Consider the following 17,593-nt stretch of genomic DNA (forward strand, 5'->3'; position numbering starts at 1 on the left):
AAGAAATAGCGTTAAATAAAGAGAAGTCTTTTATCGGGTTTTATCACATAAACAAATGCTACAGGCTCAGACTGCTCTCCTTTTCACAAAACATATCAATTTCTGCAATTTGAATTTTTAGTTATTACTCAGTAAAGGGCTATAAGAAGAAAGGGGACAGACTCTTTAGCAGAGTCTGATGTGATAAGACAAGGGAAAACGGTTTCAAACTAAAAGAAGGGAGATTTAGGTAGGATATAAGGAAGTTTTTTACAGTAAGGGTGGTGAAGCACTGGAACTGGTTGCCTGGTGAGGTGCAAAGACACCCCATCTTTTGCTATATTCAGTGCCAGGCTGGATGGGGCTCTGAGCACTCTGATCTAGCTATGGGTGTCCCTGTTCATTGCAGTGGAGTTGGACTATACAGCCTTTAAAGGTCCCTTCCAATTCAATCTGTTCTATGATCCTAAGAGCAAAGTGATTTTCTTAAGCTAGTGTAAACTGTAGCTACCTACCTGTAAGACTTTCTTCAGTACTCTCTCTCTTTCTCTTCTGAAATAAATTGCATCTTTTGGAATTGGAACAGAGCTGCATGGGAAAAAAAAATCGTTCAGCAAGATGTTATGGGCAAACTGGTGGAAAGCAAATATTGGTCAGGCCCAACAAAACTCAAATGACAAAATCAACAGCAGGAAAGTTTAACAGTATAAAAACTTACATTTGAGCAGCGTGGTTTGACTAATTAGAAGATATTTTTAATATTTATTTACATATTTATTAATCAAAGCCTCTTAATAAACCATCTGGATGCTTGTCAGTTCTCTGGGCACGTATGACAGCCCACAGCTATGCAGCAGAGTTCCCTGACAATCATCCTTCATCGTTTAGTCAGCTTCCTTCCTAAAATGCCTGCATGACAAGGAGCTGTGAAAAGTTCTGGAGGAAAACTGGGCTTTAAATCTCATGCATCTACATACTTACAGCATCTATACCCTGCAAAACTTTTGTTTAAATGAATAAAAATGAATGCCTGTAAATTAAAAACACAGAGGTGATGTAACAGTTTAGAACCACAACATTGTTGGGCTGTGGGGGATTTTGTGATCACCCAGCACTCCCACTGCTTTAAGGCAGGAAAAGTGCATTTATTGCTTACAGGTGTTCATCTGTCATGTTCTTAATAATCATGGATGGAATGACCTCCTCACCTAGACATCAGTGTTTAATAAATACTCTATTTGGAATGTTGAATTTTAGCCCATGATTTCTGTTTTATTCGTACATGGAAACAAAAATTTATTCCCCTCATCTTTACAGAAATCTCCCATGTGTCTGAAGGTTTATAGTCCAGAGAAAACCAAGTGGAGACACAAGCCCAGCTGCTTTCCTTTTTGTCTTAAGTGCCTTAGTCAAACTTTCTTGACCCTTGTCTTCCTCCAGATATTCTCTAGGTGGTCTACAGCTTTCCTGAAGCCAAATCTGGATGCATTGTCACATCTAATATCTCATCATGGCTGAGGAGAGCAAGAGCAGCTGTCTTACTTGCAACCATTCTGTTTAGACATCCCAGCATTATGTTTAAACCTACTTCCTCTTCACCATAAGGAGGAAATACTTGATGTGCTAAGGAGATTGAATGTTTTGTTTGCAATACATGACATGAAATGGGATTTAGTTTATGTTTTCACATTCTCTTCCATTTCAGCTGCAATGCTGGGGCAGACTCACAATGAAAAAGCTGCTATTCCTGGCTCCCATGGGGGCCTTCAGGTTTCTAAAATGAATGTTTAGACACACAACATTCATTTGCATTGAGAAGAGGACAATGCATTGCAATCTCACTCTCTCCCTCATTATCCAGGAAACTATCTGTACCTGTATGCCCTGTTTGGTGTTCCCTGAAGTACCCCATTGTCTTCTATTTGTGCCTTCAGCTCTGCCAGCTGTGCTGCTAGTTCTCTTTCCAGCTGCTGGACCTTCTCAGTGGAAGAGATGTGGTATACTTCATCCATGTTGCTCCTTCTCAAGAATAAATCACCTGTGAACTCTGGACTAGGAAAACCATTCATGTAAATAGCATAAATTCCCAATCTTATTGATATCTATATATAATGAATATATAAACAGCACATAGAGTATTCAGTAAAGAGCTAATTATTCAGCATAACAAATTATATCCCCTCCATTCTTCATCTAATTTTTAAGGACACTCTAGAAATCTTAGGTAATCAAACATGAAATGTTAAGTCTCAAATGAAGTCATTTACAAGAAAAGAATTAAAACTTTTTGCTGTTTTTTTTTTTCCCAGAACAAAATAAACTGACATTCAAAATCTGTTCTCCCCATTTCTCTCGCTCAAAACTATTATTTGAGATTGACCAGAATGTGAAGAACTTGAAAGAAATGCCACTTCTTGACAACTGTGCTGTCTGTAAATAATCCATCTTTACTGAAGTCACTCATTTGTAATGCAAAATCACTTGATTTGTGAGAATTTCTGAAATATGTGTGCTCTCTTCACATCTGGAATTGCAGTCATTCTGCTCACTTGTCAAGTGCATCATCACTTAGAAAGGGAAAAAGAAAAAAAACATAAGGGCACGTCTTTTTAAGGGAAGAAGCAAGCCTTTGCAGAAAGATCTGAGTTTTCCTTCTTGGGAGCAAAGGGGAGGAAGAGGTAAGTTCACTTATAGCCAGCCTCTGAGCAATGCTCCCTACCATCTGTTTTTCAGTGGTCTGCAGAGTCTGTTTGGCAGATGTGGGCATATGGCTTCTGCCTTTTTCTTGAGAAAAAAAACAAAGGAACAAAAACCCTCTGAAATTAAAATAGCTATTGATCTTAGTCACACTTATGATGTCTAATTTAACAAACAAAAGAGGCAGTCACAAGGCCAAACACAAGCGTAGGATGCACCTTACTGGTCCGTGTACCTCCTTGGTTGATGGCATCCTAATACTTAAGGTAAATTTTGTCTCTTGCTACTGGACTGGCCTGATAATAAGAGCTCCAAACTAAGAAACCTTAAGAGGGAACTAGATAGTTCAGATCTTTGGGCTTCACATGTGAGAGAAGAGGAAATTCAGATAAAAGAGGACACAAAGAAACAACAGGGGACAGGATGGCAAAAGAGGAAGGAAGTGTTACTGTTGACAGAAAACAAAGTACAAGATTTTAATGAACCCAGCCAAGAAGCCGGGAGAAATCACTGGGAAGAAACCAGTATGTATGCTACAACAGTTACCTACGAGAGAGCTTGAGTAAGGATATATAGGTACATAGGACATAAAGGCAGAAGGGTAATCATACCTTGGCAGCAGGTTGTAAGATATTTTGGAAAGACTGAATTTGTGGTAAAGGCGATGGGGTAGTCTGGCATTTTAATGAGTTTACCTTTAATAGCCAGCACAAGTTAAAGAGAATTTATTTGCATTAGATTTACTTAATTTAAGGAATGAAGGTAAGGATTTTTACTAGAATAGTATTAAAAAATACAATTTGCCATGCTTTACAAATGCCTATAAGGCTTGATAATATTCCATGACTTCTTCAACCACAAAGCAGTGAGACCCTGATCTCCTAGGTTTGGACCAGCGAGACTACACTTCATGGGAAAGAGAGATGGAGAGTGGTTTTGGAAAGAGGATCCACACTTAGGCCAAAGCATGAGAGGCTGTCATGAAAACAGGAGGACAAAAGTTTGCATGCCGTGTCACGCATAGGATCCACAGCCTGTCAGCAGCCCTATACTTAAGCAGTACTTCTATCATCATGAATTATGAAGAGTTAACACAAGTTCCCTGGAAATCAGAGGAAAGGTCTTAACATTTGATCAGGCCCAGGCCCACAACACAAGCGACTTGCAGACCCTGCACAGGCTGCTTTGCCAGTACAGGCACATTGAGCAAAACAACAAATGCTTAATCAGAAATATGAGCATATGCTTTATTATCCCCACATCCTTGTTTTTCTGCTGTAAAAATCAGCATGTGTTTGTATGATATTCTTATTCTGGGAACGTCTTGCAGTCCACATAAACATCTGCACTCTGTTACATTAGCAGCCGTCCAAATCCCAGCGAGATCCTGCCCTGATATTTTGTGAGGAGTGTTTTTGCCAGCTCCTATTCCCAGAACATGCTGGATTTATAGCTATGTCCAGCCTCTCTTTTGCTGGTTAGAAGATTGTTACGCACACATTTTCAGGCTGAATGCCTTTTGTACTGGGACAAAGTCTTTCCAGCAGACTTAAGTAACAAGCCATTAATTTGCGCTAGCATATTTCATTAGCAGCAGGAAAGTGAATTATTACTGGATACAATTTGCTGCTCTGTATTTTTAATTATACTGCTTGACCTTCATCGTTTGTCCAGTTTCTGTACTGTCTAGCCACAAAATACGGCTCTAGATTAAAATACCAACAAAACCTGTTGTCAGTGATAATTCTAGCTGTGACAAGTTATGTGAAACTCAGCAAAAAAAGAGCCAGTATTTTGAGTTAATAAACCACTTCATCTTTTGGGGGGGATCACTGTGTGTTTTCATCTAATGCCCTTTATAGCTAGATGCAAAACATTTATAAAACGAAAAGGAATATACAGTTTCATCTGAGAAGACAAACAAGAAAGCTCAAGATATAAATCAAAATGAGGATCTGTAAAAGAGTACAGCAAGCACTTAGGAAGCCAAAACATACTGTTCTTATAAAAAGTCTGCTCTAACTGAACTTTCTCCAAATATATGTTTATGGAGTCCAAAGCCAGCACTTATTTACAGTGTAAGAAGAGAAGCGTTCAGATCCCACTGATCTGATCCTCCTGGGACCTGGGCTGTGCCAGCACTTATGGACAAGGTTCCCTTCATCGCTGTGGTTTCTACATCACCACTTATTGCTGTGGATTACTTTGAAGACTTACCTCATGTGGTCGACAACTGCTTCAAACAGTGAAAGTGCCAACAAATAAAAGCATGCGCTGACCTCCTGCCCTTCCCTGCCCAGCTGCTGACAGGAGCAGCTTTAGCAGTTTTCTCCTTCCCCCCAGTTCTTCACCCCCCAGAAAGTGGAACAGAGAAGAGATTTTAGGCTCTGTCTGCAGCCAAGTGCATTTGAAGCCTGGCTATTCAATGCTTTCATCAAGTACTGCCCCATCCCATACCTCACTGACCGTCCCACAGCTGCTGCCCTCCACAGTAGGAAAAGCTCTGGTCTCCTTCTCTAGATCCAGCACAGAATGGCCCCTTCTCCCCAGGTTTCTATAGTCAACACAAATGCCAGGTCACAGCTTATTGATGGCTGATGGGCTCCCTGCCCGGGCAGGCCCAGCTCTCCCCATAGCAACGCAAAGCTATCGGAGCTGCAATGGCTTCAGATGCAAGCTACGAGTGCTTCTTGCTCTCACTCCTCCCCATTTTTATGCAACTGAGGCAAAACAATGGCAACTTTTCTCTCTCGTTCAAATGCCTGATGATTTTCATCTCAGGCTGGACCTCTAAATGAAATATAATGCCTTGGGTTCCTTAAAACATGGCATGGCCCTTCTCGCTTGCTCTCTCACATGAACAGACAGAGATCCAGAGGTTATTTAGCTACCTCTGGGAATGGCATAGGCTTATCTTGTGGCAGCAGGATACACATAGTCTGAAAATGTTAATAGCAGAGATAGTCATTTTTCACTTGTCTCCACAATCAACAATTCCAGAACTAGAAATGCAGACGCAGTGCTATCCATACCAGGAAAGCACCCTGTTTAGAATGTGTTTAGGTCCTTTTAAGCACAAAATGTTCTTTTCTAATGCAGAGATAGTCCATAAGAAAAAATAATGCGTAAAATGGAGAAAAAATATCCCTGCATATCAGCTGCACAGCATGGTCTTCCATGGTCCTGATAAAAATGTTTGGAGTCTATGAACTCCTCACCAGCACTACCCCAAACCTGCCACAAAAAGTCTGCACACACTTCTGTCAAAGATTGTCACAATCCTTTTTCTCATCAGGTACCAGAGCAAAACTTTCTCTGATCTGAAGACTTCCCATGAGGACAACACATCATTACTAGCCTTTATTCAAAGCCCTTAACAACAGAGCACATCTCCAGTTTTCATTCTTACCTGTAGAAGGGCTTGAAAAGCCTACTGCATTCTCTTTGTACTTGAGATCTGCACCAGAACATTTATGAAAAATTTAAATGCTTTTTTCTCCCTTTACCCCCTTCAGTATTGCCTCATCCTGGAGTCTAAAAGAAATTTTACAGAGATAAAACTTCTTGGAAGGTCAAGCAAATCAACCTTCTCTCTCTCATATGTCTCTCCTAACCATTCAATTCCCTTGTTGTCTGCAACACATAGCCTGGTATTGTCAGCAAACTTTCTGAGGGTGCACCCAATCCCACTGACAACATCGCCAACAAAGATGTTAAAAAGCACCTGTTGCAATGCTGATCCTTGAGGAGTGCCACTGGTCTACACCTGGACATAAAACTGTTGATTGCAACTCCTTGAGTATGATCACTCAGCCAATTCCTTTTCAGCTGGGTGATCCATCTGTCACATCCACGCCTCTCCAATTTAGAGACAAGGATGTTGTGTGTCACTCTGGAAAAGCAAGCTCAAAGAATCTTCTTAACAGGAGATGGGGGAGAGCAGGACACCAAAGATCGCGTGTTATTTTAAGCCTAGAAGGATACAGGTTTATTTGACAAGTTAATTAAGCACTTAATTAATCTGTTGAAACATTTCATTACAATTCAGTATACTGGAATTATAACTATGCTACATGAAAGTTAATAGAGGTGAACAAACTGACGGACTAGTTATTAAACAGTTTAGAATGAGAAATGCTATATTTATTTTGTTTTTAAAAGCTACTTAGTGAAATACAAAATTTACTAGCTGTCAGATAACTTCAAAAACTAATTATAGAATGATTGTTCCCACAGTATGTCATCTCTTTTCAGTGTTGATTGAAGCTTCTGTACATTTTTTAGCAGCTGAAGGGAGATGCTTCTTTTTTGCCCAGCACAAGATTTGGACATACTTTCCCTTACAGTCACTGCAATCTACTTTTCTTCCTTTTGGTTACTATAGCTTGGTTTGACATGAGCTGCTTCTTTCTTCAGTTTCTGAGTCTTTCGCTTTAATTTCTGCACCTACAAAGAAAAACTAATTAGAACATTACCCACTTTGCTACTGCTATAGAACTTACCAAATTTCTACCAAATGCCAAACTGAAGACATCCAAAGGAGTTTTTAAAAATCATTAAAACCTACTAATCTTGAATACAGTTGTCTGACTTTGCCCACACAGAAAGCATTGTAGAAAACTGACTCCATCCACACTCAAAAGACTGCTGAACCCCATTACTCCATGAATTAAAAATGCTTGCTTAAAAGAGCTTAAATACCATCTGTTACCAATTTATATTTACAATGGTGTTTCCCCATTTCAGATTGTGCCAATGTAACAACAACAGAGAAGCTATAAAATCTATACAGCTTATTATCAATCACCATGTCTGACAACTTACTTTAAAGCCTCACAACAAAATCAAGAAACATAATAAATATGGTCAATTGCTATAGAATATTTTTTAGATGTCAAATTTAAAGCTTTGACTTGCATTTGGCATAAAAATCTCTCTCCTTAAGATAAAATTAAGCCAATTTGGGTTATTCATTCATTTCTAAAAAGATTAAATTTAATTACATTCTGACATATATTATTAAGTGGGAAACACAGAGATGACTGTAGTATTTTTAACATGACAGGTTCTAAATGCAGAAATATACACCAGAAATATTAAGAATGATCAGTGTGAAATTCAAATAGATAGGTCTGTCCATGAAAGCACCAAAAAACAACAACAAAAAGAGAGCCCAAAAACCAATAGATACCAAGGGTTACAGGAGTGGCATGTATTGATAAGCAAGGTATGATGGATGCTAATCAAACAGACAAGCATGAGGAATATGTTATTTACATAATGACTGTAAGGCATGTGCTCTGATAAGGCTGTACCACAGCACAGACAACTTGCCAGCAAAAGACCTTCGCTCTCAAACACTCAAGAACAACAACAGGGTTGCACCACATCAAATGTGCCATTCCTCTTCCCATCACCTCCAAATGAAGGCAGATTGTAGCCATAAGGACATGCAAAATGAAGAAGTAAAGGGGCTGTTGTCCATTTTCTGAGGTTCATAATGTTACCAAGATTCTGAGGCAAGGAATAACACCATCAGTGCTAGCTTCTCAAGAATGTTAGATACTTATCCATAAATCAGTAGTCATTGTCAAGAGAGACAACAAGGACTCTACTTTCCTTACATGCAACCCTGACAAGACTTTGACATAAGTGTCTTTGTCTTTGCAAGTATATGGGACAATAAAAAGTTTGAGTAAAATCTATCACAGAATGAATATGAACGAAGTTGATCACATTTAAATTAAATATAATTTTCCCCTTCCACAAATTCTCACACTAAATCCTGTTTTGTTTCCTGTATAAGCAAGGCTCTTATGGGAGCCTATTTATCCTACAAAATAAGATGAAATAGCAGAGAAATTTCTGACAGAATTATAGGTTGCATTTTTTATTATGTTCCAAAGCAAATTGCTACAAGCAGGCTGAGCAGCTCATCTACAGAAGTGTGATTTTCTATGGGCATGTACAGAAAGTTGTTATTTATGTCTCTGCAGAAAATACTGACAAAATGCATATAGGTTACGGGTTAAAAAGCCTAAAAGGCTTGTCTAGCTATGACTTTTGAGAGAAGTTGCAGTCAGTAAACTATTTGCATAATAAAAACTTCAATATTTCAGTAAAATATAAGACATTCAAGCCTGTCTGTATGGGAATTATAGCTTCTATTTTCTCATTCCCCAGACAGAGGGCACAAAGTAATGAATCTCAACAGCCTGTCTTAATAGAAGGAGTGAAAGTGACAGACTGAGCAACTCTGCTCTGAACTGCAGAACTGCCACAGGACAGGAAGTTTTCTCACTGGTGTACATATCTAGCTGCCAGCTCTAAGTACCATTTTATGATCTACAGGAGGAACAGCAGATACAAGAACATTGAGTTAGCAGCCTAACCTTAATCACCCATACTGGAACATCCTAGCTTAAGCATTCCAGTGGCATTCTAGTTAATGACAACAAAAAGCACTGTGGGGCAGTCATTTAACAAGAGTGTTACTAGCTGGACAGTTTAGATTTTTTTTTCTTATGCTATTCTGGTGATTTTTCAACTTGGATATTTCTTCTCCTTTACTGTCCATTTGATTTACAAGGCAATCCAGCCTCTGTTCTAGATCTTCATGAATTTTGGAGTCCTGATTCTCCTGGAACAAACAAAAATGGCACAGTTCAATATTCATAATATAGTCTCTAGGATTTCCTCCAATAGTTTTAGTGTACTGCATGAATTGCAAGCTGTTTTGTCTTGAGTATAGCAATTTAGTATTATTTATCCCTTGCACAATACACATTCATCTGGAAAATATTCACTCTAGAAAAGAGGGTGGGTTTTTTGTTTGGTTTTTTTGTTTGTTTGCTTTTTTTCCAGGCGCTCTGACTCTCATTTCAGATTTGTAGCTGATGAGAATTTGGAAAGTAAACAGAGGACAATAGCAGCTATAAAGTTCTTGCCCAATTTAGTGCAGACTCGAAAGCCTATTGTAATACAGAAAAGTGTTTTTCAAATTAATAATTTTAGTTTTCCTGAAACAGACTGTTCCAATTGAAATATTCTACTCAAAAAGATCATCAGCAAAGTGTGTTGTTTAATTAAATTAACCAGCTTAATGAAAATTAATGCTTTAGACCGGCCTGATACCTGGACATCTGAACAAATTGAAAGCACAGGCTCTGTTAGATAGGTAATCTTTTTCCAAAGCTCAAAGCTTTTTTTCTAACTTCCAACTGTTGGTTTTTGACACTTTAACAGGGGCAACTGGTTGTTGCTGCAAAGAAAAATATTCCTGTCCTTGAACTGCTATGACTAAACCAACCATTATTTTTTGAAGAAGAGATTGGTTGCCAGTTTAAATGTTGCCACATCAAATGTTTCAAACCAATGTCAACATCCAAAGTGGTTTAATCAATGTGTCCTCCTCTGTTCAAACCACAGCTCATCATGTTCACATGTCTTCTAAGACCAGCTGCATAGCTTTAGCCCACAATTCTACAAGCTTGTGTTAATACAAAGATGCCTAAAAACACAACTTGTCTTTCACATTAATTTGTATGGCCAGAAAGATACATACAGTCCCATTTAGAGAATTAGCTTTTCCCACACTCTGCTCATTTTCTGGCAAGAAAGTATGCCTTTGTTTCACAACCCTCTTAAACCACTGTACAGGAGAACATTCTTGGTATACTTTATAGATCTCAGAGTATATTTCAGATTTCTAAAAATCATAGAATCATATCAGAGAATCACAAAGTTGGAAAGGAATTCTCACATGTAATCCTACATTTGGTAGGTTTGAATATAGTACACCCATAGCTTTGCCTGGCTATTGCTGAAGTCATGTTTACTCATAGTACAGAGGATGACAACTCACAAGCTCATTTGGCTCAGCTCATCTTGTATTCCCAACGGAAGGTCAGAATGTCTTCTGGTGGCAGTAGATGATGAAGATACAGATTTTGAAAGTCATTTGTCATGAAATTCCAGATGTATTTTGAATTTGTCTTTGTGATGAGATACGTGGATTGTGATGCTTCATAACATGCTACACACTTTGTACATTCACACAAAGAGAATGGCTGGAGCTGACAGACTTAAAGAAGAATGAGTCAGTTGTCTACAAATGTGTTTAACAATTACAGCAAAGAGACTGAAATGGTAGCTGCCAATTTAGTGAGAATTTTCCCAGCCACAAAAGGTAGCACACCTGCCTTTACATGAAATTGTGGAAAATGCATTTCCTTCATTATAGGACTTTTCTGCCATAAAATAGACAGAAAAAGAAAGAGAAGAAATTTCAGTGTGCTGAATCAACAGTGCAATCTTCTTTTCTGGTTTTGTAGAATAACAAAAATTCAAATAAAGAAGCTGTGAAATGCCTCAGCTCAGCTTCCCTCATGTTTTTTTTAAAAACATTTCCCTACTGTACATGGAAGGAATAGGATTTTCAAACAATAACAGCTGAGATAAGTAAATTATCTTCCAGATTCACTTAGCAAATACGTTGGCAATTTGTCAGACATTAAAAAGAAATTGAGCTTTGTTTACATAAGCAAAACTAGAGTTGCAAAATTTTGACTGACCTGTAACATTTGTTGCAAAATTCTCTTGATTTCAACTATCTCCCTAAAATGTGCCACCTTAGGATGGCCTACTTTAAAATTACTTTGGAAGCTAATTTTGCCAGGTAAGCTGAAAAGGAGATAAGGCAGGACACAGAGGAGGGCAGGAAAACTGTAACAAAGGTTGTTGTCATGATAGTACGGGAACACTTTCCAATGAGGTGCTGGCAACTCTGTCCCAGTTTTAGTTACAAAAAGCAAAAAAAAATTAAAAAGCAAAACAGAGATATTGGGCACTGTTATTCACTTTGGAAACTGAATAAAGTGCAGCAGACAAATCAAGTGGCTCTTACATTACCATTCCAAATACAAATTCCAATCTCTGTGTGAGTCAGATCCTATCTGCAAAACCGTGATAATGAAAGCCTTCATATTACCTTCTTAGGGCTATTTTTCTTCCTGCTTCTCTTTTTAAGTTCTCGTTCAGATGAATCTGAAGACATCAAAATTTTGTTTATCTCAAATTCTGTCTGACACTGTGTGCATAAGCAATAAAGAAAGCAACTATTTAATACAACATTAGAAGTCTGAAATCACGCGGTCTAATTAATTCTTTGTTCCACACATGAATGAGAGCCGTTTATGGGCACTATAAACTATTTAGCTTGGAAGGCATAACCTGTGCCTAAAAACTGAACAGGTTACTGGGATGGTATGGCATCAGAAGTAGCACTGTCTAACAAGTTTCCATTTTCTCATCCAGATGCAGTAGGTGTAGTTTTCCACTATGACACACAGTAACTGAAATAAAACAATCCTGCTGCTTGCTAAGGATCTGATCATAAAATCCAAAGAATGTGAACATTGGGATCTTGTATCCTGGAGACAGAAAGAACTTAATCCATCTGTGTAACATAGAGGTCAAGCCTGCTGGACAATCCACACATTACTCTGAAGTTCAAAGTTGATATAAAGGTCCATGAAACAGGATAATAGCCATTCCCAATCCAAAAGGACATGAAATTTGTTTTGGCATGTGCAGTAGATCCGGCTAAACAATGCTGGAAGTTCATCACTAAAGTAAGATTACTCTGATTTTTCTGTCATCAAAAGGAAGCTGAATCAGCTGTGCCACACCCTGTGTTTCCAAACCCAGATCCAACAGACCTAAACTGATCGACAGTGAATCAAGGTGGAACTAATAGTAGTTTAGCACAATGAATTGGGTCTTAAACTCCCCTCTTGAGCAAATGTTTATACTACTGCTAAGGTCAGATTATTTGCTCTGGGAGAATTATTCTTAATGCTACTCATAAGATAAAGTCTTCATAGCTGGCTTTCTGGTCTTCATTAGAAGAAGCAGTTTAAGAAACAACCCCCCACCAAAATTACAGGTTTTCAACTGTGCCATTCTGCTGTATTCTAGAGGTGACCACATATCTGGGCTAGTAACTGTAAGGTTCCTGGACTGATGAAAGCCAACTGAACTTGGAAGAGAGATAAAATTGTCTCTAATTATTAATTAATTTAAGCTTTTAACTTCACTTATGGCTGCATTGTTCCAAAATTCTTCATCAGTTCTGCATGGTGGAATGCCACCACAAACAACTCTTCCAAAAATGGCTGTTACCTCTCGATGAAGGTTTAGAATACTTGAATCTACTTCATTCCTTTGTTTCTCTAATTTGGTCGCTTTCACAAATATTCCGCTCTGAAATGGGTGATGGCCCAACAAACTGACTGTGATTTCACAGATCAATTATACAAACTCTCCCCTAATAGACAGTGTATCACCTCTGAAGACTATTCAAACTATAGTCCATTACATTCAATTTCAGCAAATCTTAACAAAAAGGAATACAAAGAGAACGAACAGCGTTACTTGAGGTATGAGGATTCTCACATGACCATCTATCTTCTAGTTACCTTAAATTGAGATTACCTGATTCAGTTGCATTTTTTCTAAAAATTAGTACTTTGCCTAGATCACTGTTAGTAGCCTTAGGGCTGATAAATCCTCATTAACACAAAACCAAGCAGAATCTTTCTTGATTAAGAAACACAATACATCAAACTTTCCCTCATGCAATTTATGACTAGTCTAGCTAGTACTCTAGTTTTCCAGGAGTTAGTACTCTAGGATTTAAACATGTAGAGTTTAAATGTTACTAAAAAGGTATCTTGGACAGAGTGAATAGCTTACTTCAGTAACAAAAAAATGAGATCAAATAAAATTGTTTCAGTCTACCTGAGCAGCTTTGTCTTTTATTAGCTTGTACTGATGCTCTTCTTTACAAAGCTTTTCTTCTAAGTGTTTGATTTTGTCATGAATTGGAAAGCAAGAAAGCTCAGTCATACTTCAGTTTGTCACACTGAATTCAGGAAACCTGTAATAGCTTGTAATTGTAGTCTGGGATAATATGGGACTGCTAGAATTTTTAAGGCCCAGACTGGAAAACAAAACATAACAAAAATAATTTATGTAAATGAAGCCAAGGAAGCCAAGCATTCACTCAGGCATATTTGATGATCTCAGCTCTAGCAGAGAAAACTTTTGCAAAAGTTTGCACTATTAACAGTATGCCACATAACTCATATCAAATGAATGACTTTCAGACTAATTCCATGCTTACTTACCTCTGCAATTCTCTGAGTAGAACTAAGTTTAAGACACTCTTTTTCCAGCACTTCAAGTTTTTCAAGTTTTACATGCAGTTACATCTGGTTCTGATTTTTCTCTTTCTGAAGATGGGTCAGAAAACATAAGCCAGAGTAAATCTGGCAACTGACTAAAATTATTTCAGACAGAAAAAAAAAACAAAAAAACCTACCCACCCACCCACACCCCCCCACACACACATAAAACCAAAAAACCCCACATACTACAGTAAAGGTGTTTCACTAATTTAAATTCCATATTCTCTAAATTGCAAAGTGATGAAAAATACCAGGCAAACAAGACTTACGTTTCCAGCAGTCCTTTTGTCTATCAAATGTGCAAGTATTAGCATGGTTTTTCTCATTTGGAGTTACATCTAGGGAGTCTTTTCACACAATGCATTGAATGGTTGTCAGCAACTAGCCAGACAGAAAATTACTTCTGTTTGCTATCAGTCACAGTACACAGAGCTGAGGAAGAATGATGAATAAATTTTTATATCTTTAACTATATTACTACTTTGTTAGTATGTTAGAAGGCTTCACCTGTTGATCTAAAATCATTTTATTTTCCAGTACTGCTCTCTCAACCATTCTCCTCATGTAATCCAGCTGTTTCTCCAGCAGGGAGCAGCGGGACTGTGCGGCATTTAACTGCACACTTACATCTGCAAACAGAAGCAATGTCACTCAGTACAGCAACGGGAACTGTATATTTAAATAGTTTGTCATCTCTCTGCGGAAATCTCTATCTTCAAAAGAGGCAAAAAGGGTTTTGTTAGTCTGAACAACTCATGTGGTTAAAGGTATGTTGTGTATGACATGAGAATCAAGATGCTTTTCCAGAGCCAGTCTCTAATATGAATTCCAAGGGTGTGAGCACTGCTGTTATGTTGATTTATATGAGACGAATCTAGTTTATTCCCTTCTACTCACTTTTCTCAAGTTAGCAGTGTTATACAAGTAAGCAGATGCTAGCTTATTGTAGGAGTTAAACACGCCACCTGAAATCTGTTTATTTTTTAACACAGCCTTATGAGTTATACAATGCCTGGTTAAACTGTGTTAAAAAAAATAAATAAAATCTAAACTTTATCCACAATTATCAGGATTCTGTCCCTCCACAGCTCTAATGGAAAGAAAGAAAGAAAGAAAGAAAGAAAGAAAGAAAGAAAGAAAGAAAGAAAGAAAGAAAGAAAGAAAGAAAGAAAGAAAGAAAGAAAGAAAGAAAGAAAGAAAGAAAGAAAGAAAGAAAGAAAGAAAGAAAGAAAGAAAGAAGGGGGGGGGGGGGGAGTTGCATTAAATTAATTTGCTGTTTGTCAAAACAAACACTCCCTGGATTATGCAGTCTTTGAGTTGGTGTGGCTACACCTTATCACTCAGAGAAATACCTTTCCTCTGTTGCATCAGTCTGTGATGTGCTGTGACATTTCTGAAGGACTTGTGCTCTAAGGCCCTCTTATACTGAGCAGCTGCTACGGAAAGGCTGTGCAGATTCTCCTCAGCACATGACCTCTCCAGCTCTAGACAGTGGATCTTTTCTTGAAGAGTTCTCAGAGCTGACATCACAGCTAGGAAATAAAAGCATATGTTACACTGAGCTCTTGTAACAGTTCCTCATACTATTTTTATAAAACACTTCAAATGGAAAAATACTACCTAGCTTTTCCTTCTAGGATCAGCTCTAAAAGGAATGACATTCTCCAACCATACAATTACACATTCAGAACGTACCTAGGAGAAAGTAAACATGTTTACAGCATAGGTGGAGCATAAAGAACAGAATAGCATAGCTATTAAGTTATTTTCAGTCAAAATGTTGGCAAATACTCCTAGATCCAGAACAACTCCAAGCAGCCTCACATAGCTTAATTAAGATAAGTAAATTAATAATTGGTCCCAGAGAGCAGAAGAATGGAGTGGAGCCACTTCTTACATCTTCCTGTTAGGATACCAAACATTTCTTCATTAAAACATTTAGCTGCACGATACTGTGCTGAACGCCTTGATCCAAATAGTCCAAACTCCATATGACAGAAATTTATTAAAGAATTCATGTATTCTTCACATGAGGAAGCCACAAAATAAAGAACAGTTATGACATATGAATTGACTATGTCTGTGCAATATTGATAAGTTTTACATTAAATAAATCCAAGTTTGGTAAACTTGTGATTTGCTTAGCAATCTGGGCAACTTAAACAACCAAGCACTTGTCCCATGAGCTCCAGAGATTAATCACTGATAAGTGCATGAGGTATTCATAGTGGATTCATGTTTCACATAGACAAATATGCTGATAACTTACCTAAGAATCTATTTTATTCACAAGTTCTCCCAATACATCATACTATACAAAAAAGCTTATAAGTGATTTAAAGCTAGAAAGAGATGAATAACACAACACGAAGCCAATTTCAAGTTAGAATACTATTATGTCTTTTTTTTTTTTTTTTTTTTTTTCTTCTTCCTGGATTTAAATCATGAACAGCTTCTGTTGAGTTTGAAGTCTTCTCCTTTGCTTTTATAGGAAGTCTGACGATCTTTAAGTTAAACAATTTTCAAAGCCAAAGTTTATAAGGATGTTAGAAGACTTGCAGCAGTTTCCATTCCAGATGTACAACTTCAGGGAGACTACTCCCTCTGGACACATATACATCCTGTCTTACTGACTGATAATTGCAGCAAGTCATTGAACTGGGTAAAACAAAACGAAGACTTTGCTCAAGAGATTTCACAAGGAACAATTATAAAAGATCACTTTTTTGCTTACCTTGGTTATAGCAGATAGAAGGTCCATTCTCACCAGCAGCTGCCAACTTCTTTGGTTCTCCACAAACAAAGGGTGCAGGAATCATTTTAGCTGGATGCTGAAGAAAGCTTCCTATTAAGCTGCCCTTTGATTCAGAGTCCATAACCTACAAAAAGAGAGCTATATAATGACATTAGCCCTTTAGTGAACTATGTAACAGTTTTCAAGGCACATCACTGAGCAGTCCCTGGCTGTGTTTATATTAAGCCAGATGACTTGCATAAAATAATAATTTTAAAAGCCACATATACCCAGAGGTATTGTGTACGTTAACACAATTCCAAAAGAATTTCTTTAGTAACACTAAACACAGCTGTCCTCAAACAGCCAAAATTTTCTAACATTTTTCCTCTGTTTTCTAAACTTAATAGTGACCTTCTAAAAGCTAAAGATTAAAACACTTCTATATCATCTATTTTACTGAAGTTAGCATATGCCTCTCAGTGGACTCCGCAGAGCAAGCATTGCAAGTTTTACAGTCTCTTTTTGCAGCCTTCTTATTGCTCCGGTACACTGTAATAATGTTACAGTTTGTTGTGTGTGTTTTTTTATAAATATGGCTTTATTACATAATAAAGACATGGCTTTTGACATAGAGTGTTGAAATAACAAAAGCATAGTTAACACGCAACCTTCTCATGATTACTATCAGCATTCGTACCGTTATTAAACTTATGTATTAATTCCTTTTCTGCTCTACCCTTTCACATCCTTTATTTTCTCAGAAGCACATCTGAAGCCTTTTTATGCTCTGTCAAACAGCGGCTTTCTTTCCTTGATACTCAAGACATGGACAAGGAAACTTGCACAAAGTGTCTTGGTACAATATAAGCTCTAGGAAAGCAGACCCTTTGAGATCACTACATTTGTACTCTATGACAAGTCATTCAAGCCT

The 17,593-nt window shown here is 37.7% G+C and overlaps 2 protein-coding genes across 2 annotated transcripts in view; both read right to left on the bottom strand.

Moving 5' to 3' along the window:
- The window catches only part of CCDC162P (coiled-coil domain containing 162), a 78,334-nt gene extending 73,327 nt beyond the window's left edge, over positions 1-5,007 (bottom strand). Inside the window, 3 exon segments of the mRNA XM_015858674.3 lie at positions 495-567; positions 1,855-2,031; positions 4,894-5,007. Coding sequence (XP_015714160.2) covers positions 495-567; positions 1,855-2,031; positions 4,894-4,898 — 255 coding nt within the window. The 5' untranslated portion in view covers positions 4,899-5,007.
- A 1,790-nt stretch (positions 5,008-6,797) lies between these two features.
- Positions 6,798-17,533, bottom strand: CEP57L1 (centrosomal protein 57 like 1). The gene is given in 8 exon segments (XM_085542521.1): positions 6,798-9,465; positions 10,559-10,759; positions 11,662-11,764; positions 13,477-13,575; positions 13,866-13,981; positions 14,432-14,554; positions 15,278-15,457; positions 16,660-17,533. Coding segments are annotated over 8 exon segments (1,278 nt in total). The 5' UTR covers positions 16,802-17,533; the 3' UTR covers positions 6,798-9,151.
- Positions 17,534-17,593: the final 60 nt, after the last annotated feature.

The sequence above is a fragment of the Coturnix japonica genome, chromosome 3 (assembly GCF_054131305.1).
Source record: "Coturnix japonica strain WE chromosome 3, WE-NBRP24, whole genome shotgun sequence".
Classification (NCBI taxonomy): Eukaryota; Metazoa; Chordata; class Aves; order Galliformes; family Phasianidae; genus Coturnix; species Coturnix japonica.